A 23,917-nucleotide genomic window follows, 5' to 3' on the forward strand; every position below is an offset into this window, starting at 1 on the left:
GATCTTCAGATCCTTTAATGTCTTTTACATACTGGCTCTTCCTGATGGACTAAGCATTAGATAAAGGTGCCAGGGAAAATTCTGTAATGGCAATAAATTACCTTTTAAGGCATTTCTGTTTCTATTTTCCATTTTTTTTTTCTGAGGAAAGATACAGTGCTGTCTTTTCTGTCAAGACTCTCATAAAAATTTGTCCATACTGCCCCCTCTCATATTCTCCATCAAATTAAATGGACAAATTAATTTATCATGTAGAGTTGCACCAAAATGAGAGTTTGGTTTTGACCTGGAATGTTAAAAGTACTTGAAATGAAGTGTGCATTTATTGTGTGCTCCAGCAGTAACTCCCTTCCTTGACTTTGTTCTACAGATGAAACACGAGCCATTCTTCTTATTTGGCAGCAAGCTTGAAAAGAAAGTAGTGGGGAATATTATAAAAGAAAGAGTAAAAGGAGACATACATGGAGATAAAGACATTGCATCCAAACAAACTGAGCCGATACGAATTAAAATCTTTGAAGGAGGGTAAGAAAATGCAACTGGAAATTTCAAGCTCAGCCCGTCATTTTAAAAAGATTTGAAAATGAATATGAGTGAATTAGATGTGAACAGTCTCCTGTATTCCTGCCATGTCTTGTAGCTCCCAAGCCTTTTCTTTTTTGTGTATATGTCAGTCTTAAAACAAACTGCAGAGTACCTGTACTACTTGGCTCTACTTTGCTATTAGGACAATTCTGTTTTCTATCTGTGTGAGAACACTCAATGAAAACTGTTACTTTCATTCCTTAGGCCATAAAGAAATGGGTAAATGGTTAACAATTTGATATTTTCTGTACCATTTCTTTGTATTTAATGGCTTCCATTAGGATATCTTTCCATTTTTAGACTCTGTACTTCCACTCACTTGAATGGGTTAGCTTGACATGCTTACTTTTATTCGTGTAATATTTCGTTATTTACTGAAGTTGGATTTTGGAGATAAAATGTAAGGTGACAATGAAATCTATAGTATCTAAACCTAGTCCATAGATCTGTGATGTATGTTGATAAAGTAATATTTAATTTTACAATGGCCATCTATCACTCAAGCGAGAATAGAAGCAAACTAACAAAGAGAGGGGAAAAGGAGACCTGAAGGCCCATTAACATTGTTTTGAGACTTGTGAAGCTTCTTACAAAAAGCAAATGAATGGGCACTTGTTTGCATCTGCAGTGTACTCTAACATGGAAGATATTGTTTAATTTCTTTACAGAATTCTGACATGATGCAATAATTTGCCAGTTTAGTAGTGAATAGTCAGGTGACTGAACAAGATGTGGTTTTCAGTCTTACCAAACTCAGATGGCCTCACAGCACTGTTTTATTGGGGTAACTAAATAGGTCAGGGTGGAGATGTGAGAAATTTGTACATCCATTTTGTCAGAACATGCAGAGAGGCAGTAAGGAAAGATAAGGTCTGTTTGGAATTATGTCAAGGACAACAAGAAGGGCTTCTTCAAGTACATCAGTAGGAAAGGGATGACTAGGGAAAACGTGGGCCCACTGCTGAATGAGGTGGGTGCCCTGGTGACGAAGGACACAGAGAAGGCAGAGTTACTGAATGCCTTCTTCACTTCAGTCTTCACTGCCAAGGCTGACCCTCAGGTTTCCCAGACCCTGGAGGTGAGAGATGAAGTCTGGAGAAAGGAAGACTTTCCCGTGGTTGAGGAGGATCCTGTTAGAGACCACTTAAGTAAACTTGACACCCACAAATCCATGTGCCCCGATGGGATGCACCCTCAAGTGCTGAGATAGATGGCAGATGTTATCGCAGGGCCACTCTCTATCACCTTTGAAAGGTCATGGAGGACAGGAAAGGTGCCTGAGGACTGGAGGAAAGCCAATGCCACTCCAGTCTTCAAGAAAGGCAAGAAGGAGGACCCAGGAAGCTACAGGCCGGTCAGCCTCCCCTCCATCCCTGGAAAGGTCATGGAACAGCTCATCCTGGAGGTCATCTCTGAGCATGTGGCAGAGAAGGCGGCTATCAGAAGTAGTCAACATGTATTCACCAAGGGGAAATCATGCCTGACAAACCTGATAGGCTTCTATGATGGAATGACTGGCTGGGTAGATAAGGGGAGAGCAGTGGATGTTGTCCACCTTGACCTCAGCAAGGCTTTTGACGCTGTCTCCCATAACATCCTCATAGTTAAGCTCAGGCAGTGTGTGTTGGATGAGTGGACAGCAAGGTGGATTGAGAACTGGCTGAATGGCAGAGCTCAGAGGGTTGTGACCAGCGGTGCAGTGTCAGGGTGGAGGCTTGTTGCCAGTGGTGTTCCACAGGGGTCAGTACTTGGTCCAGGCACGTCCAACTTACTCATCAGTGCCCTGGACGAAGGGACAGAGTGTGCCCTCAGCAAGTTTGCTGGTGATACAGAACTGGCAGGAGTGGCTGATACACCAGCAGGCTGTGCTGCCATCCAGCAAGACCTGGGCAGGCTGGAGAGTTGGGCAGAAGGGAACCCAATGAAGTTCAGCAAAGCCAATTTGTAGGGTCCTGCACCTGGGGAGGAACAGCCCCCTGCACCAGTACTGGCTGGGGGCTGACCTGCTGGAAGGCAGCTCTGTGAAGAAGGACCTGGGAGTCCTGGAGGACACCAAGCTGACCATGAGCCAGCAGTGTGTCCTGGTGTCCAAGAAGGCCACTGGGATCCTGGGGTGACTTAGAAGGACCATGGCCAGCAGGTCAAGGGAGGTTGTCCTCCCCTTCTGCTCTGCCCTGGTGAGGCCGCATCTGGAGCGCTGTGTCCAGGTCTGGGCTCCCCAGTGGAAGAGAGACAGGGAACCACTGGAGAGGGCCCAGCGGAGGGCTACAGAGATGATGAGAGGACTGGAGCATCTTCCTCATGAGGAAAGGCTGAGAGAGCTGGGCCTGCTTAGCCTGGAGAAGAGAAGACTGAGCAGGGATCTTATCACTGTATACAAATGTCTTAAGGGCGAGCGTCAAGAGGATGGGACCAGGCTCTGTTCAGTGGTGCCCAGTGACAGGACAAGGGGCAACAGGCACAAACTGCAACACAGGCAGTTCCATCTGAATGTGAAGAAAAACTTCTTTACTTTGAGGGTGACAGAGCACTGGAGCAGGCTGCCCAGAGAGGCTGTGGAGTTTCCTTCTCTGGAGACATTCAAAACCCACCTGGACAAGATTCTGAGCAACTGCTGTAGGTGAACCTGCTTTAGCAGGGGAGTTGGACCGGGTGATCTCCAGAGGTCCCTTCCAACCCTGACCGTTCTGTGATTCTGTGATTTCCTTCGCCTGACAGTTTATACCCTTTAAAATCTCAGTTATCCTTCATTAACATGTGTTTTGGCTCTGCTTGAATAGTCTCCATGAAATTAACATTGGCATTTTATCTGTAGTCTGCAACACTGAAGGGAGTATAGCCTACATCTTTCCTGAAAGATTGAAAATGTTATTTTGGAGATTGCTGTGGGTATTGCTGGCCCAGATCCCGTGATCCTGGCTGTTGTCTGTAGTTGTCCTAGTACCCAAGCCAGTAGGCTGGCTACACAAGAGTGACACAAATCCAGGGGTGAGCTGAAGTTTACAAGAAATTTAAAGAGCTGTTGCTTCAACTCACAGCCACTTTGAAGTATAAAATTTGCCTGCTTCCCACTATGTATCATTTCTGAATGTGGAAATTTGGATCACCTAGCTAAGATAGTCTGCACAGATGTAAACTACGTGATGAGAGGTCGGAAGGGTAGAGATGTGTTAGAAGCAAGTTAAAGGAGGGTTCAGATCAGTGTGAGCTGCCACAGATCACTCTAAAAAACACCTCTACCGTCTAATACCTTCTTTAAGAAACTTTGTATGTTACACCATCTTAAGTTTCCCTGTATACCAATAAGGTCTATAAAACTATTTGTGTAAAGTTATATAATTCACACATCACCTAGAAATGACTCCTAGTAATGCTTGGCTGTGTTTAGATATCCTTTGAGTGAAACAAAACGTAAGAAACATTGACGTGCACATTAATATCTGGAGTTGGGGGACACACAAATAATCTGTGCAATAGACTGGGATTTCCTCAACGGGAGCATGTAACCTACTAGTTACAGTGAATGAGGTGATGTAGTGTTAATGGGTCCACTTTTTCCTTATACATCATAATTTTATTGTAGGAATTATTTGTGGAAAGGTAGATTAATTATTTTCATTAATTCAGGTATTTTTAATTGGATCAAGTATTCTTTAGATATGATAACCACGTCTTTCGTTGTTTTCAGCCCCGGTTATTGAATTTGTCCTTCTCTTCAGGTTTTTGTTTGTGACTTCTGAAAGCTAGTTTTTAACATGGGTGGGTTTCCGTGCTTGCTTGCTCTTGACTGTAGAGCTGTCCTGTTCTCTGTTCTGTTCTGCTCTCAGCAAGCTCATCTTTGTATTGTCTCAGCATGCGCAAGTAGTGTACTGAACTATGCAGCAAACATCTGTTGTCTTTGCTTCATGTTTTCTCCCCTGGACAGACAAGCGTGCGTGGTGACATCTTGTTTCAGCATGGTATTTTTAATTTCGTTTTTTATTTGTCTTGGGGAGTGGATTTGCTTAGGCTTCTTGATTGCTTTTGTTTGGTAAGTGCAAAGAAGGCAATGCAGAAGCCATAGTTGGGGAAGGCCTGCGGCTGTCAGTTTTTGGTTTGCAGGAAAGCCTGTCTGCTAGGCAGGGAAGCGCAGCTGCCATGTGCTCTGGAGTGGAGCGCTCCTGTGGCAGGTGGGCAAACCGCAAATAGATGGGGCTGGGTTATGTGTGAGAAGCTGAAGGAACAGAATGAACGGAGTTGAGGGGAAAAGTAGATGTCACAGCACGTCACCACCTTGCTGCACCAAAGCCTGTGAAGAGAAGCGTTGCAGCAGAAGGGGGTTTGAAGGAAAACACAACCAACCATATTGTTACCTCTGGCAGGTGGCTTGATTCGAATGAAATGAAATGAATCACAAAATCCGCTTTCCATCATCTCTGACTGTGAAACTCTGGTGGGATGTGAAGCAGTGTTTCTTAAAGAAAGCAGCAATTTAAAGTTTGGTACTTGCTGCAGTACAGTTAGTAAATAACAGCGTGAAAAGAAAGGAGGGACAGGGCAGACATGCCTACTCTCCTGTCATCTTGTTAATGACATTGTCAGCTGACAGCAAGAGTTCACAGTTTGCTTATATTTGCTCTTTATATCTATCAGTAATAGACTCTAATTGAAAATTTCCAATAAAATGACATTTTGGATAGAAATTGCAGGACTCTGAGGCGCGTTAATGCTTTTTAACTCTAAAGTCCCATTCAAATCAAGCTCAGAGCAGCAGTGACCATGGTCCATATATGAAAGTTTTGTAGTGGGAAGGAGGAAATGACTGAAAGCTTTGGCACAGACATGAGTTAATAGTAATATCTACTATTCCTGGGGGCTAGAAAGTTAATCACCATAGACTTAATCTTCTGGTGTCTCAGTTTTTGGACCGGGCCTTCTCTGAATGTCAAATTTGTGTGTGCCATTTCTCTTGCAGTTGTTATGTTGAAGCATACTCAGGGAGTCAAGGTCAGTTATGGCCAGGAACCATCCATGTGAATGATGAAGAGACAGATCTTGTCTAATTGTGTTTGTGCCCAGTGGGATCTGACAGGTGACAGAAGCTGGTGGAATGAGGTCAGGCAGAGATGGAGCAACAGAAAAGCACATGTTGTAACACAGCATTTATCTTACCAATATCGGTCAGGGGTGATATGGTAGACTCCATCCGAGCAAAATGAGACTGTAAGGAGGGGTGAAAAGATGATAAAATGGCAGTCTTTCCAACAGTAATGAATATTTTTTCTGTCTGTGGGAGAAATCCTGGAGGTAGTTGAAGAAGTGGTGGATAGGAAGATGTCTAGGAGTCATTGGCACGTGTATATGAAGAACCTGAGAAATGGGGCAGAGAGAAAAGCAGAATGTAGAAATGTTATACAAACAAAACCCCCCAGACAGATGACTAAATATTAAATGACATTAGACTATGCTGGTTTTGCCCATGATGCCAGGGAGTGAAGGAGAAGGGAGAGGGTCAACTTTATTGGGAAGTTTTTCATCAAAAAACCTGAATTTACGCATCCACATTTGAAAGAGGAGCTGATATGTTTAATAGATAACAAAATGGACATGAGAACAGGACAGTGTGTTATGTATTTCTAAGATATTAACTTCAGTATTTATATTACCAGTGATGTAGCTGAACATACGGAAGAAGGGTTCATCTAAGAAAAGCACACTTGGAAAATGTTTCAGCTCCGTAACCCAAAAATTGCCACTTGCTTCTTGTAGAGTTATCATCACATTAACAGAATCTTTCACACAATCCCTTATTTATTTAAAGCACGGACTGTCAGCACCACAGATATTTTGTGGGCTGGGCATCCACAGGGTGGCTGAAAGTACTTTCTGCTGCTTAGGGAAAGGGCAATGGAGGACAGACAGAAAAAATATTATTTCTCAGTTCTTGCAATTTCTGGATTTTACTTTGGGTGAATGAGGATGAAATACTCCCTCTAGGGAATGCCCAGCACTTTTCAAACCTCAGAACAGCCTGAGCAGACCCCCTGCATCCTTTTAGATTTCAATATTAATAATTTATCGTGATATTAAAGGCAATGTACAGCTTTACATAGATTTGCATATGTTATTTATTTTCTAACTACACACTATGTAATCAGCAAAAATAGCATGGAACACTTATGCCTGTGCTAAGAAAAAAATACTTAACAGCTTTCTGCTAAGTATGCAGGTTGGAAGTTTCCCATTTTATTTCTAAAGCAGCACATACCTGGGTGAACTCAACTTGGTGTCCCTTAGGGATGGATCCATCTTTGGGAACTTCAGACATCCGTAGTGTAAATGCGTACATGCTTGCTAGTCATCTGCATTCTCTTTATGCTTAATGGGGAGAAATGGGCATTTCCAGGATGTGCTTTATCTGATCTCAAGGGTTGAATACGCTAAAATAGCTCAATGAACTGTGCCACAAAATGACGCTCTTTTCAGTGGTGGTGGGCAAGACTACAATTAGCTGAAGTAAATCCAACCTGCAGACTCATATTTGGAGTTCTGCTGTGTCTATGGCAATAGAAGCTAATCTGTTTCTTGACGAGGTGTTTAAACTATTCTCATACTGCAACTCTTTGATTTCATATTGTTAAAACACAGTGGGACTAGTGCATTCCCTGAAAGGCAAATACTTTGTGAGTTCCGGAATGAAAATTCATTAGTTGCTATAGACTTCCGTGGATTTGTTGTGATGAGATACATACAGGATCAGGTTCAAATGGGTAGAGGTACTGTTTGTGCATGTATGTGACCCGGAGCCTGTATGATTAAAATGCTTGCTCTCTTCCAACAGGTATAAATCAAATGAGGATTATGTCTATGTCAGAGGTCGTGGCCGAGGAAAGTACATTTGTGAAGAATGTGGAATTCGCTGCAAAAAGCCAAGCATGCTCAAAAAACATATCCGCACTCATACTGATGTCCGGCCTTATGTATGCAAGTTGTGCAACTTTGCCTTCAAAACTAAAGGTACTTGACCCTTTTGCTGAACTCTTGCCACTTCCCAAACGAATTGGAGCTATTTTCCATCTGGGATCCAAGCACCCTTTGCAATCGAGGAGAGAATTTTCTTCAGAATAAAAATACTGTGTTTATGTATACAACACTTCATAAAAGAGGGTTTTCTCTTCTGTTTAATTGATCCAGGGATTTTGTGAGACTTGGAGACTCCTTCAATAGCTTCATTAAGAGCTATAGGCTCTTGGCTGGTCCGTCTGTCTGCAGAGAAAATATAGTAGCATAAGAACCACCCTTACAAATAATACTTTCTGCCAGAATTGTTACATGGTGCAAATTTTAATTGCAGCAACACTTAAATGCTACCCGGAGACTACACTTGTTATGACATAATGTAGAAGCAGAGCATCAGCTGCTGAGGAAAACATGCCTTCACGGGCTTTACAGTGGGTCAGTTTCAAGTTTATAAATAATGTATGTCTCCCAGATGGGCCACTCCATCCACTGTGGCATTAATTATGAATAGAGATCTGATAGCTTGTGTTCACATGTATTTATCAGCACAGAAAAAAGCTTCTGTTTGTCACCCTGAGGCCACAGATAATGATATTCTTTGGCATTCAGATTTGCATTGCAACTATCCCCTTGTAAGAAAAAAATCCTTTTCTTTGGTAGCATTTTTTTGTAGCACAGCCCAAATGAGCCTTACATTCTCAGTTTCTTAGCTTCCCTTTGGCAGACAAGGGAAATGGATTCTGGTCCCAGTGCAATGAACTTACTTGAACGGGGAGAGAGGAAGCTGAAGGAAATTTCTCCCAAGATCCCAGTGCAGCTTCATGGCTATTCTGAGGATTGAGAATTGTAATAGTTTCCATGAGTCCAGCACTTCTTCCTCTGCCAAAGACGGGAATAGCTGATGGATGGTAGTAGACCCATCAACCTAATTTAAGATGAGAACTTTCATGGGAATGTAGAGACAAAGACAAGGAGCTGCTGGTTTTTAGTCCCAGCAGACCATCTGGTGAGCTGTTCTCGGATCATTATTTACATTTGACATTGCTGGAGGAATGGGTCTTGAGGAGGGACTTGAAGGAGAACTGTGGTTTTGCAGCTGTGTTCAGAGAGGACATTCCAGGCAGAGGAGATGGCATGGAAAGAAATGTGAAATTGCTTGCTGAGGCTGGCATTTCTGGTGAAGAAGAAACAGGGAGGAGGTGGTATGCTATTGCACAAGAAGGGCATGAGTAGGAAGAGACTGAGTTAGACTTCAAAGTACAAGAAGTGTTTAACTGGTGTATTACCGCTTGTGAGCAGTTGTCAGCCTCATAAGTATTGTTGCTATTTTGCTGAGAACAGTAGGGGACAGGCCTTCAAAGATGTTTAGGTTTTCAGTGTACACCCTGAGTGTTTAACTATCCAGAGGCATCAGTGACAAGGTTAGGCTTTTCATGCAGTGCACAGGCGCAGTAAGATCTTACTGAGAAAGGGATTATTTGAACTACTTAGGACTGAAAGTCAGAGGAGAAGAGTGTGGCTTGTGACACACCTCCACTACCCAACAGTGTGCACTGTTCCTGCCCCCAGGTTGCATGTTTCACACGCATCATCTGGAGACGCTGGTTGGGGTCCCAAAAGCAGCATAGGCACATTCACAGAGAGCTTTCCTTGATCTAAGAAGCACCATGTCTTGGTAGTGGGTTGGGTTTGCTTGTGCCATGCTCTCCCTGTTGGGTGTTGCAAATGTGACTGAGTGGCTAATGGATTAGAGCGATGTTCTTGTTTCTCCAGCTTGTGCTTTGTGCTCAAGATTCTTTGCCATGAAATGTCTCTTGGGGCCAGTTTCAACACAGTTTTCTTATCTGTGAAAAAACAGACCAAGACAGGCACTCCAGAAAGTCAATAGTCTAGTGTTAGGTTGCTCCCTCAGGGGAACGGGAGATCTGATTTCAAATCCGTGCTGTGTCTGGGTCAGATCCGTAATCCAAAGCAGGAAGCTGGACCTAGATTTCCTACATCCCAGGTGAATCCTCTAAGTACAGCTCCTCTCAGTTCAGAGACTGCAGCTAGATGGTAAACTTATATAGAAACGTCTCCCAGAAACGTCTTTTTTTGGGGGTACTTTTGCTTCAAACATGCTGAACATTTGGAACCTACATGTGGAGTAAATGGGAGACCCCTTAACTTGAAAGTACCACTGTGAAAGTAGGAGTACGAGCCCTGAACAGCTGGTGTGCTTTGGACTTACTTCGATGTCTGAGCAGTCTGTACGTATCATGACTGAGCCCAAGGACAGATAACATCCAAAAGTGAGCTTTTTAGCTGGCTGGGGTGCCTTAATGTCATGTGGAAAATTGGAGAGATGCCTATATACCTCTCAGGCCCTGAGTTTAAATTTATTTGAAATACTTTTCTTTTTTTTCTTAAGATATAAAACCCCATTCTCATTAAAACAGGCTCTGAGGGCAATGGGCTGGATGAGTCAGCCTTGTCTGTTGTGGGTTTTTTTTAAACTAAAAAACCCCATCTGCAGGCTAACAGAGTTAAGATATACCAAAACCTGACTTGGAGGGTGATGTTTGCTGTTGTCCATTAATTAGGTTAATCTCTAATCCATAGGAAATCTGACAAAACATATGAAATCTAAAGCACACATGAAAAAATGCCTGGAGCTCGGAGTATCAATGACATCCGTAGATGATGCTGAAACTGAAGAAGCAGGTATGTCAGAATGATTCAATTTAGTTGGAATGGCCTCTGGAGTATGCAAATGACTCATTGCACTTTAGCACAGTGGCTGGCATAGGAAAATAACATTTAAGAGCATTTGGGGCATTTTTTAATTAAGAGGTGTCTTTTTAGCAAACAGGAAGTATAAAAAATAAATCGGATCCATCTGTCTGAGTTACATTTTTTATTAAGATACATGAGGAGGAGCTAGAAATAAACGTATGACCTGTTGCCATCTGTGTCATACAAAGTTCACAATCTTTTCAATTCAGATGTGAGGTGTGGCAACATTTAGCGAAGTTGCAAGGTGGGCTAGGGTGAATTTGCTTTTTATACCTACTTCCAAGTATAGAGTTTTAAGGTATTATGAAAAATTATGGCCTGAGACTATGAAGAATGGCTTTATGCAGCCATCCCAGATGATGAGCATCCAACAATGGCCATGGGTGGGGTGTGCTGTGTGGGGAATGAGTGTGGTGGAAGATGTAGGAGGTGGGATGTGTGCTCACCATTTTGACTTGCCATGGCTGTTTCAGAAAACATGGAGGACATGCAGCAGGAGGCAGAGAAGAGTAGCAACCTGGCAGGCCTGTCAGCGGAGCATCAGTTTTCTGATGCAGAGGAGTCAGATGGCGAGGATGGCGATGACAATGATGATGACGATGAAGATGAGGATGATTTCGATGATACTCAGGGAGACTCAACACCAAAAACCAGATCAAGAAGCACCAGCCCGCAGCCACCTCGGTTCTCCTCCCTGTCGGTGAATTCGGCTGGGGCGTCACAGGGGGCTTCCCCAGAGGGCTCCCTTTCTGTGGGACACTCCTCCCTCATCAGTTACTTGGTCACCTTACCTAGCATTCAGGTTACTCAGCTTATAACACCCAGTGACTCCTGTGAAGACTCACAGATGACAGAATATCAGAGGTTTTTCCAGAGTAAGAGTAGTGATTCAGAGCCCGATAAAGACAGATTGGACATACCTAGTGGCATGGATGAGGATTACGCGCTTTTGTTAGACCCCAGTTCTTCTCCACGGGACCTCTCGCCTTCCAGTCGACAGTCATCACCCGGCTACGATTCTTCACCCTATAGAGATAACTCACCAAAGAGGTATTTAATGCCAAAAGGGGATTTGTCACCCAGAAGGCACCTGTCACCCCGAAGAGATATTTCACCCATGAGGCATCTTTCCCCACGGAAGGAGGCTGTGCTGAGGAGAGAGCTATCACCAAGACGGGACATGTCACCAAGACGTCACCTATCACCAAGGAGACCAATGTCACCAGGGAAAGATGTGTCTGTTCGAAGAGATTTGTCTCCTAGGCGAGAAAGGAGATATATGGCCTCTGTTAGAGCAGCGTCTCCCCGGAGGGGCTTATACCATAATCCAGCGCTGTCCATGGGTCAATATTTACAGTCTGAATCTATTCCAGTGGGGCATTCAGTAAGTATGCAAGAATATTTTCATTCCTATTGTCAAAAGCAGCACTCATCTTATTTGTGCATAGTATTTTTAAAAACTTTGCAGCTTTGTAGAAGAAGACATAAGCCTTGGCAGGATGTCCTTGAACAAATGCAAGAGATTGGGAATAGACAGGGACCAAGTTGGAATGTTGATTTAGTTAGATGCAACAGAGTCAGCCTGAGGGTCAAATCTTCACTTGGTACAAACCTGAGTAGCTCCATTAACTTCAATGAAATTAGTCTGACATTAACTGTCCCTGTCTTTATTGCATTTATATATAGATATATATATAAAATATTACATTAAAACAGCTCAGGAAGCATACATGGCGTGTGGGGCTTGTTTCCACACTGTAAAACCTTTTACCTCCCAGACTGTCAGATGGGAGCAAGCCCAGATCAGGGCTTAAGGCCCTGGTACTGCAGTACGGTGCCCATCACTGAGTATCGTTTAATTGAATGAAAACGTTAAAATAAATGGAATGTCTCGGAAAAGCAGGGTGCACATCGAAATCAGGATCTGTGGCTGGAGTTTAAAGGATATTATCGTGTGACAGGAGCAGGCAGCTGTCGGCTCTGCAGAAAGCACCATCACAACCGGCTGCTCCGGCAGGGACGGAACTGTCTGGGTGGAAATGGCAATATGCAAAACTGGCACAGCTGCTGTCTGTGCTGTTCCCTTTCAGTAAATCAGCTCTCAGAAACTGCTGACTGGCACTTTTGACCGGCCCTAGCATTCACAAAGCACTCTCTCCACAAATAGATTTTGGTCTTCAGAGTTAGGGAACAGCTTCCCTACGTATGCATTTATGTTTTCGTTTAGTATGCTTCCCTTGCCGCAGCTGATGTTGCTGCTGCCCTTTCACTGCCTGCCTTGTCAGCCCGTATGTGTGGGTTCAACCTGCGCGGGCTGTGACAGGCTTACGCTGCCTCAGGGTTCCTACCTCCCTGCCCTCATCCCAGCAGGGCTCTCCTCCCTGCTTCCCTATTGCCAGTCATCTTGGCTTTTTGTGGTGCTTCTCTGCAGAGGAGAAGAATTAAACCCTGAGCTCATAAAATCAGCATTTCCAGAGCTCTGGGTGAAGCTCTTTGTAGACCCGGGCTGATGTGTTACCTACGCCTGGGAATGGAGCGAGGGATGCAGCTGAGTACAGGCATCTGGAGCAGGGATGGACTGAACAGAGCTGAGATGCCACCAGCCTGGCAGATCCAAAAGTAGCTTGCCCGCTTTTCAGAGGGATAAGGGAAAGCTGCAGTGTGTGTGGGAGAGAGCAACACGGGTAATTCTCCCACATCTTAGGCGTGGCCCCATGGCCTGGTAAGTTGCTGGGGAGAGCAGTGGAGTGGCTGACTAAGTGGTCCTTGAGGAAGGGCATGCTGAAACCCTGCTGCACTCTCATAGGGGTGATCGCTGTGCAGCTGAGAAAGGATATAAATTCTGCCAGCAGTTCTACTGACAAAGTAAGGAAGCACAAGAGGATAAAGAGCCACCAGTTTAACAGTCTTAATATCAAATGGAAGGGATTATATGAGACGCTACAGCTGACATTGTGCAGGGAGCCCCAGTCCCTAATGTCCCACATGAGACACTTCCACTGGCACCCTGTAGGAGAGATTTTGCATGTGGGATGATGCTGGCAGAAGCGTATGTGACAGTCACCCTTGGCCATCTGACAGTCCTTGCTGTAATGTTTGCCTTGTGTGTTATGCAAACCTTCCAGCAAGGCGTTTAGCACGTTGTAAGGACTCTTTTAGCACCCTTAGCTCCTTCTTTTGGAAAGTCCACCATGCCAGATGGGCTTTTAACACTTACCTTATTTTTGAGGTAGGATCAGGCATGTGGCAGTGAAAAACTCAATGTAAAAGATCATTTGTCCTACAGAAAGCATCAGTAACTCAGAGGCACGTTGAGTGTTATGAGAGAGAAGCCCACACCTCAGTACTGCACTGGAACTTGAATACAGGCATCACTGGAAGAAGAGCCCAGGCAAATTTAAATGAGGAAATGAGCAGTGAGGATGATTGCCCATCTCAACAAACTACTGCAGGCAAGGAAGGACTCCTCACCTCTTGATGCCTTTCTGGAAGACATCCTTTGGCCAAACACTAGTTGAGTTTAAGTGAAACACAAGTTATTATACTCAGTGTGTGGGAAGACAAATAACGCCTGAGCTTGCTATAAATGAAAGCTGTCAGAGAAAAAAAGGGAATAAAGGCTGTTTTTCACTTTCAGAGAAGTGAAATCTGGCAAATCAGAACATGAATTGCAATTGCATCAGTGATGCACATGCCACCTTACAATCCTGCTTCCTCTTTCAGAGCTTCACTGGGTTCCCAGTCCTTGCAGGAATAGGACTGGTCTTGTGCTTCTAGTGCCTGCAGTTCCCAGAAGAGTCCAGTTTTCTTTCTTCTCCACTAAAATTGATGTATTTGCTCTGGTCTCTTTGGCCAGTGCTGGTCTAGTTCCCCTAGTTCATGTTGCTTTTCCTTGAATGTTCATGCGCTTTGGTGGTCTTGTGCAAAGAGCTTGTAAAGTGCTCTGGCATTGAAAGCACCACATAGAGAGCAATGGCAATTATTTCTTTAGGAAGTGGAAAAGAGTGTGAGGAAAGTAACTATTTTTGTAGATTGTACAAAAATACAGAAAGATATACTTCCCCCCCCCCCTCCAGTTAATAACAGGCTACACTCTTGCAACAGGATACTCTTTCCAAAGTAGCCTAAGGCTCTGGTTGATGCTGGTACACATTTGGCTTTGGCAAGTTAAATTGGTGTCTTTAAATTTAAAGGCAGATCCCCATGCCTCTCCAAATACAATTGGGATCTTCTGTCAATGCCAGAGATTTTTTACCATTATCAAAGGGCGCTGATTCTTCTCCCTTGTCATTTTATGCCAGTCCTGAGAGAAAGAGGAGAGATGGAAAGGCTGCTTTTGTTCATCTTGAGTGCATTGCTGTTAGCATTTTAGTTTGGATCATGCATATGTCTCTGTTGTCACATTTATTGTGCTTTGACTCACATTGCAGATCAGTCTTGAAGTAAGTGACCTGGATTGTTTTCAGAGGAAATTAAACTGAAAAATATGCTCCAGGAGTGCAGCAGGTGCACTTAAACTGTGAGTGGGTCACCAAGTGAGTGAGAAGAGACCACACAGGGTTATTTCAAAGCAATTCCCCTCCAACCCCACAGCACTTACATGGTGAACAAGGGACCCAGCACCGACAGTTTCACTCTGCTCCTGCTTGTCCCCACACCTAGTGCACCCCACCACTTCCTAGTGCGGACCAGAGCTTTTGCCTCTTCTTCCAGTCCCAGGGCTAGACTGGGAGACTGAGACTGTGAATATAACTTGCTGTGAGCAATACAGACTTGACCCTAGCAACAGGGTTAGCTTCTAGGAGGTAGTAGATTGCTTGTGTTGTTGTTCTGTCACACCTCTCATTCGTTTTGAAGTCCTAAGCCTGTCTGGAAGTATTCGGAATGGCTGAGGTGAGTTGGGCACCTTTATATCCGCTTGAAGTTCAATAGGACTTAAGGTCCTTTGATCATCCCAGACATATCGATATTAAGTCCCTTGCCAGGCATTCAATACTTGTCGTCTTGAGTGAAATGCATTCCAGCATAGAGAGCCAGCATAAAACTTCTAAAGTCCAGGTAAACTAGAAATAGGTCCACTTGTGTATGTGGGCTGCTATGGTGCATTCTCAGTCGGACTGCAAATTGAGCTGATACTTCTGAAACTGAAGTTCACACAGATTTATAGTCACTTTACTAACCATCGTGTGCTTTAGAAAGCACATCAGTAATACGCCTTGTTATTCAGTTTAACAAAGAGTTCAACATTTTCTGTTTTTTAACTTTAAAAAGCCTCAAGTACATTCTGATACAGTAATCAAAGAGATTGTTTTCCACCCATCATCTTTTTGCAAGCTGTGGTCTGAGGCTGCTAGGAGGGTATCTGTGGAGGGTGCTTGGCTTTGAAATGTGATCTTCCTCTTAATCCCCCACAGCCTGTTTTGGGTGATGTACCAGATACAGGGTAAACCCTGTCTCATCCCTGGGGCATTCTGGGGGACCTGTGAAGCTGGATATGGCTTTGCTCAGGAGTGTGGTGTGACAGTTAGCTTTGTGACTAGGTCAGAGAATTTAGTGAAAAGTTGCTACAGAATCTTGTTGCTTGGGGAATTATATGTCACCTGGAGTTGGAGGGAAATACACTAAACTGCAACAAATGAGAACAAATAGGAAACGAACTGGATTTCCATCACCTGACAAAGAGAAGAGCTCATTTCACTGCACTGGCAGCAACCGATTCTGACTGTACTGCAAAAAGATACTATGACCTTCTGCACTATGCTTAGTGATAGGATCTAATACTTGCCCTGTCAACAGAATAAAATCCTGGATTTTCAGGATGTTTGTGAAAAGAAGATAAGTCTTGTAATATTCAGTCTTCCCCTCTGTGTATAAGACACACATATATGTATATGTGTGTCTGCTTGTATGTACGAAAATGCTAGATACTGTTAAAGGAAATAAAAACTGGGCAGGGGGTATGAACTGTTATTAACGCCTGTAGCCATTTATGTTGGCCATTTCCAAACTCATCTGTCAGAGCTAGAGAAAGATAATCTGATATGTGCTCAGCCATGCTTGGAAGGCATCCAGTGGACATGCACACACTGTCACTGTCTATGTAAAAATGAGGCATATGGGACATATATTGGATGATACTGCTGATCTTGAAGTGTGTAGCAGTTTCTGTCATGTTAGGCACCTCTATCTGACAAGGACAGAATGTTGCTCTATTCTCTTTTGAAACTGTGGCAGGGTACAACATGAAGCCAGTGTCTTTCTCAATTAGAGATTTGTGTGTTGACTAGGTTTGTTCTCATCTAGGAGTTGAGGTTTACTCCTTTTTTTTGGTTGCTTTTGCTCTCCTTCCTTTAGCCCAAGTTCACATCAGATGCAATAGTGATAAATATCATGGCTTAGGAACAACCAAGAGACCAGTATGACTGAGAAATGGGTTGACAGACCAAAGATAGAAAAAAGAAGGGGGCAAGCAGCTGTGCAGAGGTGAGGTTAGTGATAGGAAGGACAGATAGGATAGGTGAACTATGTATGTCGTTGTGGCTTGGCAACTGCAGTTTATTCTGTAATTTTCCCCCATTCAGCAGTATAAGAGCTGTCACCGTGCTTTCTTATGACAGTTTCTCTTATGAGACCGAAACGTCTCGCTTTCTGAAGAGGAAAATTCCCAGCACAGATTAGTCCAAATAACATCTCTTAAGTTTGAGTCTGATGATTATGGGTCACCCTTCCTGTCTTGACTTTGATTTATATCAAACAGGACAAAGTGTCTGAGCACAGTGAGATTGAGCCCCTGGGTAGCACAGAAAATTGCTCCCTAAACCAGTTCCCCGGATGGGATCAAGAGGTTGCTTAATGCCTTGAGAGCTGGGATTTCCCAGCAGTGTGAAGTGCTGCCACTTCAGTGCACTGGCATTTAGCAGCGCAGTCCTCTGGCTGCCACACGGAGACAGTGGTAGCAGTACAGCTCTGGGGGAACTGGTAGGTGTTCGGTCCATTTGCAGTGCAGAGGAGAGCATTTTCATTCATTCAGTTTCCTATGGGAGTCCCCGAGAGTTGTGTGGCCAGATCCCACACACAATTATGTAAATGTCATCCTGCACTTCTGTCATCATTATCCCTCCGGTCAGCAATAAATGATACTTAATCATCAGATGGAAAACAAATTTTAAAAGTTAAGAATGAAAAAAAGAGAAACCCCAAAGCCCAGGGCATATTTAATACTGAGTGGAGATGGAGCTATTCATTCTTCCAAGGCAGGAACTAATGGGAAGGCACTGAAAATGTCAATATTGTGAGATTGTTTTTTATTAGCTGTTACAAAATCCCTCATTCTTCTCCATCCCATTATGAGTGGGTGAGTCTCCCTGTGACAGAATCATCACTTTCACTCACAGCTCATGCCTGTGCTTTTGTTATTATTTATTGTTTACATTACAGATAGGCCAGAGTGGTCCTCCACTGTCTTAATGACTATAAAACTTGGGTCTTGATTGCACAGAAGCATTTGAACCTTAATAGAAATACCCATCCCCTTTCATCAAGAATTGGGTAAAGCTCATGGGGAGCCAGTGCCTTCTCTGGAGCTCCGGAGCAGGATCTCTCACCAGGCAGAAAATACGTACGTGCAGTCAGATTTTTCCCATACTGCCAAGCAGTGGTGGCAAGCAGGGAGTGTTCGGATGTGTATTTCTCTGCAACACAGTCTTGCTACCTAGTGTGGACTGCCAATACCAGCACAGTTTGCACAGTTTGCCAAAAGAGAAGGTAAGACGGATCTCCTGGCCAAATTTCTCCTGGGGAACGAAACTCTATCTACCCCAAATTCTCTCTGCAGTTTCAGTTGAATATAATACTCTTCACTTCCTGACCTAAATTGCTGCATTGTGTTGCTGAACGCTCTTAACTAGCTGCTGCCTTTCACCTCAGAGGCATGAGCCCTGTAGGGCTGAGCTAAGCAAAACCTCCTCTGTTGTTTGGATAAGCAATTAGTGGAGTTTTCCAAATGCTTTGGGATCCATCTGGATGAAAGGTGCTGCCTGAATGGGAGGTTGTGTTAGACAGGAAAGCAGATAGGTGGTTTGGCAGCCGGACAAGAATTTTGCTAGCAGCAGCACTGACATTTCTTTTGTTTTTTTTCCTAGTTACAGAGAAGGGGGTTGTCTCAGGGGCCTTACTTCAGCGTGTATGGCGAAAAAGGAGGTATGGAACACCATGGGGCTAGCCTGTTCCCTGAGGGTTCGAGTGACTACGTCTTCAGTCATCTTCCACTACACTCCCAGCAACAGATCCGAGCACCCATCCCCATGATGCCTATCGGGGGTATCCAGATGGTCCATTCAGTACCTGTGGCCCTTTCAGGTTTACATTCTCCATCCACTCTGGCCCTGCAGAGGGAGGGCTCTGAGGAGAAGCAAAGAGGGACTGCAGAAATCCTTGCAAAAGAGTCGTATAGTATTTCTAAGCACCACGAGAAATGTACCTCTCCGCACAGCTTGCACCCCACTGCTCCCTCCAGTGCGCCGCCCTCTCCGTTGCTATTGCTGACGCAGAGCACGTCGGAGGACAGTGTTGTAGCTACTGAGAGGGAGCAGGAGGAGAACATACAGACTTGTACAAAAGCCATAGCCTCTCTGCGAATCGCCACAGAAGAAGCCGTTCTGCACGGGGCGGAGCAGCTGCAGAGGCCTTCTGAGCCTCACCAGAAACCCTTAGAAAGTGCACATTTTAGCATTAAACACTTTAGTGGATCTGAGCCAGGCCAGACCTGTGCCTCAGCCACCCATCCTGACTTGCACGGTGGTGAACAGGACAGTTTTGGTACATCACAGACTGCGTTAGCCCATCCCGCCTTTTACAGCAAGAGCTTTGTGGACGTCCGGCAGTTGGGCTTTCACAGCAGGAGTGACCCCCCATCAAGCACACAGGAAATCAAAGATCCGTCATCTGAGAAGAGCAAGCCACATTGATCTGAGATGCATGGAGACTTTCACCCATACATTTACCCCACTTTTTTTTTTCTAGAGATAGAAGTATTCAACTTTACAGCATGCCTGTTCTAAGTTACAGTAGTTTGCTATTATATATACTTTTGTTATATCAAAAGAATTAGATAAAATAACAAGTCATCATGAGCCTGACCAAAACTAAATTTGAAATTCTTACTGGGTCTGGTACTTTTAAATTGTACAGATGTTTGTGCCTTTTCTTTACTTTGCTTATATTCTTATAAGCATTTTTTTAGCAGTAATTTGTACATATTTTAGAATTTGTGTATCTGCTTTGTAATAAATGTAATTTCTTTCCTTTTTTGGACACTTGGATCTAAATGATGTAAAGCAAAACAGCATCAATATATGTGAGGTTGCACTAAAACATATTTTTATATGATTAAAACTGAACAGCTTTTATGTACAGCTCTGATTCTGTAATACTAATATTTATTTACTTTGTTTCATAAATTGTAAATTTTTTTCTTAATGTTGTGGATTGCTTTTCTATGTGAAGCATGGGATTTACTGTTGCGTTATTAGAACAAAATGTATATTGTAAAACAAGATATTTAAACTAGAGTATCTTATCTTATTCTGCACTTATGCATTAGTTAAAAAAAAAAAAAGATAAAGGATGTATCAGTCAGTTCTTAACCCTTGTAATTTTTTTTGTCTCTTGTTTGCCGGATTGACTATAACTTAAGTGCTGATTGTGATTTTAAACTGATAGTACCGTAAAGCATTAAAGTAAAACAATGTGCTATTGTGAGTTTTTTCAAAGCTTTATAAAACAGTTATAAATATATTAAAAGTATTTGGTCTTATGAGAACATGTTGATCTATATACTCCTTTAAAAACCTATGGGAAAACATTCCACCCCATGTAAATAAGTGCATCACTGGTGCCGTCTGTGTAAGTCCCCGGGACAGGCGATGTTGGCTGCGCCAGGCGCGGAGCAAGGCACCACGGCTGCCGGGAGGCAGGGTCCGGCCGGCCATGACCCCCTGCCCTGCCCACTGCAGCGGTGGCGAGGCCCCTACGGCCGCACGGGGCTGGGCACCCCGCCGAGCCCCGGCAGTCCCCTGCTTGCGAGGGCTGGCCGTGGGGTGCAGGTGTCATGCAGAGGTGCCCCGGAGTGCCAAGGAGGGGTTTGGAGTGGGGAGAAAGAGGTGTTCCCTTGCACTTGAAGGCCACAGCTGATCCCTTCCCTACTGTGGTACCTGGGTCTGCTTCAGGGAGGCTCCCATCCCGTCCCATCCCATCCTGTGGATGGAGGAGCGTGGCCCCGCCAGCGAGGCAGAGAGCACCGCCACCCCGACCTCTTCAAGGAGTGGGATTCATGGCCAAGACAGTCACAGTCTTCCAGAGCAGGGTCTCCATCTGGGTGAGATTTGCTGCAGAGGAAAGTCAGGAGGGGCCCGGGCTGGTGTCTTGAACGCGTGTGGTGGGTTACCACTACCACCAGCAGTAGGCGTGTGCACGCCTGCGCACACACAGATGAAAACCACACAAAAAAACCACACGCACACACGCAGATGAAAGAAACCAACGGCCTGGATTATATTTTGTGCTATTTAGTGGATTATAAATCTGTGAAACCAAGTTTGTATATTGACTTACAATACATTTAAGGAGTGTTCTTTAAAAAGAAATAAATACAGTTACATGCATGAGGTGTCTAGTTTTCATGTGTTCTTTGAATTCTCCAAGTTTATTGGCGTTCCAGTACATTGTCAGAATCTTTTATTCCCGAGCGTTGCTTCCCTGCACAAGGAGCACCCTTAAGAATGTGAGTGGCAGCAAAAAGGTGGATCGTATTTTGGCCTCCACAGATATTATCAAACTAAACCAGTTTATTTCTCCAATAATACCATGTGGGGGCAGGACCACAGCTGGTACATTGTCCTAATTCTAGCATGTTGGCATATGACTCGTGTAATACCATAACGAATGGTGACCACTTATTACCATTAAAGGCTAGTTTCTCGTATCCATTGCAGTGTTTCTACCTTTATTCCGGATCATTATGGTAACCTTGCCAAGATAAGCAAGTGCCAGAAAACTGGCTCATCTCAGCCTGGAGAGAGGAGAAGCAGTATATGTAGTTGGAGGTGAGCGGCTTGTTGGATCATGCTCCCATAAAAAAAGGAGAAGTCAATTACACATTTTAAATAAACAAGATGTATCTGATAAAAGCCTCTCTCCTCTCCTTAGCTGCACGGCTGTATTGAGAATAAAATGCTGTGCACAATGATCAGCTAATCAGGTAATCACAGATATTTTATTAAAAGGGAACCAGGCAACCCCCGATGGTAAATGTTCTATTAACATTGCCTTTATAAGCAACCCCCTTACTGTGGGAGTTACCTCTGGCTTTTGATTATTTTAATTAATTTGCAGCTGCAATTTACCATCTACTTTTTCAGCCTTGGGGCTTTTTTTTTTTTTTTTTTTTTTTTTTAAATAATCATTGAGCAAGTATTGCTGAAATTACATGTCATATTTTTGGGTTACAGTGGAGCAACCCTAAAGAGGTTTCAGGTACTTACAATCTCAATTGTATTTTCTTAATGAGTTAATGTTTATACAGTGCTTTGAAAAAAGCATATCCTCATACAGGGCTTAGGCATCAATGATGACCACTTTTCACGCTTTGGAAAGGGTGTGGAGGAGGAAGGCAAACACATCTGGCAAAAGTTTCCCAGGCATGAGGAATTCTTGGAACTAATATAGTGGGTCCAGTGATGGGGATCAGGGGCAGATAATCTCACGAGTGCGCTGCCTGCTCTCCCAGTGCAGCTTTTTCCGAGCCGTCACCGGTAATGACGGCGTGGGGTTGTGTCTGCGACCTGCTGCACTCAGCTAACACACCGTGCTTCGAGCCTATGGGCTTGGGCTCAGTGTGGTGCGAACGCAGCTGCATGGCTCCTGGCCAGGGCTGTTGGTGCGGGCAAGACGGTCAGTGCCTGTGTGCTGACAGCGCCCAGGGGTGATGGGGAGGGGGTTCCTCCAAAACACTTGGTGCAGTGGGTGCACAGCGGTCTGATGGGAACAGGAAGAGTAGCTCTGAGGTCTTCAATGTAAAAGTTCTGTGTTTTTAAAAGGGATGAAAAGAAGAAATTTGACAGGGCACTCTAGAAAACTGCAGAACCAAATGAGGCTTTTTATATGCAGTGTGCTATAGAATTTCTAAGTCAGGAATATAATTACCTGTTATATTGTTCAAGGACGTTATCATTTTTTGTGAAGATCCATATGTCTTTTCTGTAAAGCACAAGAGAAATACAGATGCTCTGGCAAGCTCTTTTTATTCCCTTCTCGCAGAATACTGCCACCAGAGTCACTTCAGGATTTATTTACGTCAGCAAAAACAGAGAGTGTATTGGTCTCCTATAACTGCCTGCACAATCCTCATACGAAGCTTTAGATTCTGACTCAGGGTAGTAACTCCATCGCACCTTAAATACCTTCATGTGGACTTCCCTGCTGCAGGACATATTGCCAGCCGTGGTTAAGAATTAGCACCAATAAAGGATGTCGTTAGCTATAACAGACCCAAATGGAGTCAAGGGACTTACACACAAAAATTCCAATCCAAGAATGCTGCGGTCGGCTCCTGTTTAACCCCAGCGGCACCTAGACTTCACCTAGACTTACAAGGTGCCTCCTTGTTTGAGGATGTCTTTCCTGCTTTTGGGCATGAGCTGAACTGCTCACCTTGGAACTGATATATGCCTCTTCCCCTCCCAAACTGACCGGGACACCAGAAACTGCCTATTTCTTGGCCTGGATCCTCCAAGGGACCTGCCCTACTGAATGGGTCTTTGAAAATACCTGACATATGATGAAATGTGCCTCCCTGTTGAATTATAATTCTGGCAAGTGCTGTCACCACCTCTTACAGATTAGCCTAATGACTTGCTCCCCTTCCCTGAGTATCTAAAAAACCCCCAAATCTGTGTTGAAACTGGCTAGATCAACATCTCCAGTCTCCTAAGAGAGTGTCCTAAGTACCCCACAAGAAGTAGAAAAATCTTCTCTTTGCTGCTGAAGTACTGTTACTGTGAAGCAAAAACCTCAAGGTTCATTGGATCATCAAAGTTGTAGCCTATTGCCCCCAAGAAGAAAAGCTGTTTGGATGTGCCCTCTCAGCCATCTGGAAGGCCAGTGAGTAGAGTGGCGTGGCAAAGACTTTGAAGGACAAGGACTGAGCTCAAGCAGCACCCTGCTGGCAGCCTTCTAGACGGCTTGGAGAGCAGTCTCAAACATGCTTCCTACTTGGCATCCAGCTCCTTTCTGAGGTGGCTGACTCTCCTATGTCCAACAGAGGCGGGGCACGTGACAGACTTACAGTTTTCTGTTTCAGAGTGAGGACCAAGCCCTAGAAGTCAGGTGCTACACTGAATCCTTCATTGGGTTTTGCCCTAAACAGCTCAGGGAGAACAAGCCTTTACTGAACGATTTCATTGCACAGCGGAACAGGTCAAGGGGAGTTTTCTTTCTACGTCATTTAGCCACTCCTGAAAGGTCCAATTAACATTCTCTAAAGAAGTCCCTAAAGTAAATC

The 23,917-nt window shown here is 44.1% G+C and overlaps 1 protein-coding gene across 3 annotated transcripts in view; it reads left to right on the top strand.

The window, feature by feature from the left end:
• The window catches only part of HIVEP2 (HIVEP zinc finger 2), a 126,780-nt gene extending 105,760 nt beyond the window's left edge, over positions 1-21,020 (top strand). For all 3 annotated transcript variants that reach the window (XM_040597322.1, XM_040597321.1, XM_040597324.1), the window contains 5 exons: positions 371-525; positions 7,406-7,581; positions 10,186-10,287; positions 10,833-11,743; positions 18,501-21,020. In XM_040597322.1, the coding sequence (XP_040453256.1) occupies positions 371-525; positions 7,406-7,581; positions 10,186-10,287; positions 10,833-11,743; positions 18,501-19,325 (2,169 nt within the window). In that variant the 3' untranslated portion in view covers positions 19,326-21,020. The remainder of the gene's footprint in view (positions 1-370; positions 526-7,405; positions 7,582-10,185; positions 10,288-10,832; positions 11,744-18,500) is intronic.
• Positions 21,021-23,917: the final 2,897 nt, after the last annotated feature.

This window comes from Falco naumanni, chromosome 6 (genome assembly GCF_017639655.2).
Source record: "Falco naumanni isolate bFalNau1 chromosome 6, bFalNau1.pat, whole genome shotgun sequence".
Lineage (NCBI taxonomy): Eukaryota > Metazoa > Chordata > Aves > Falconiformes > Falconidae > Falco > Falco naumanni.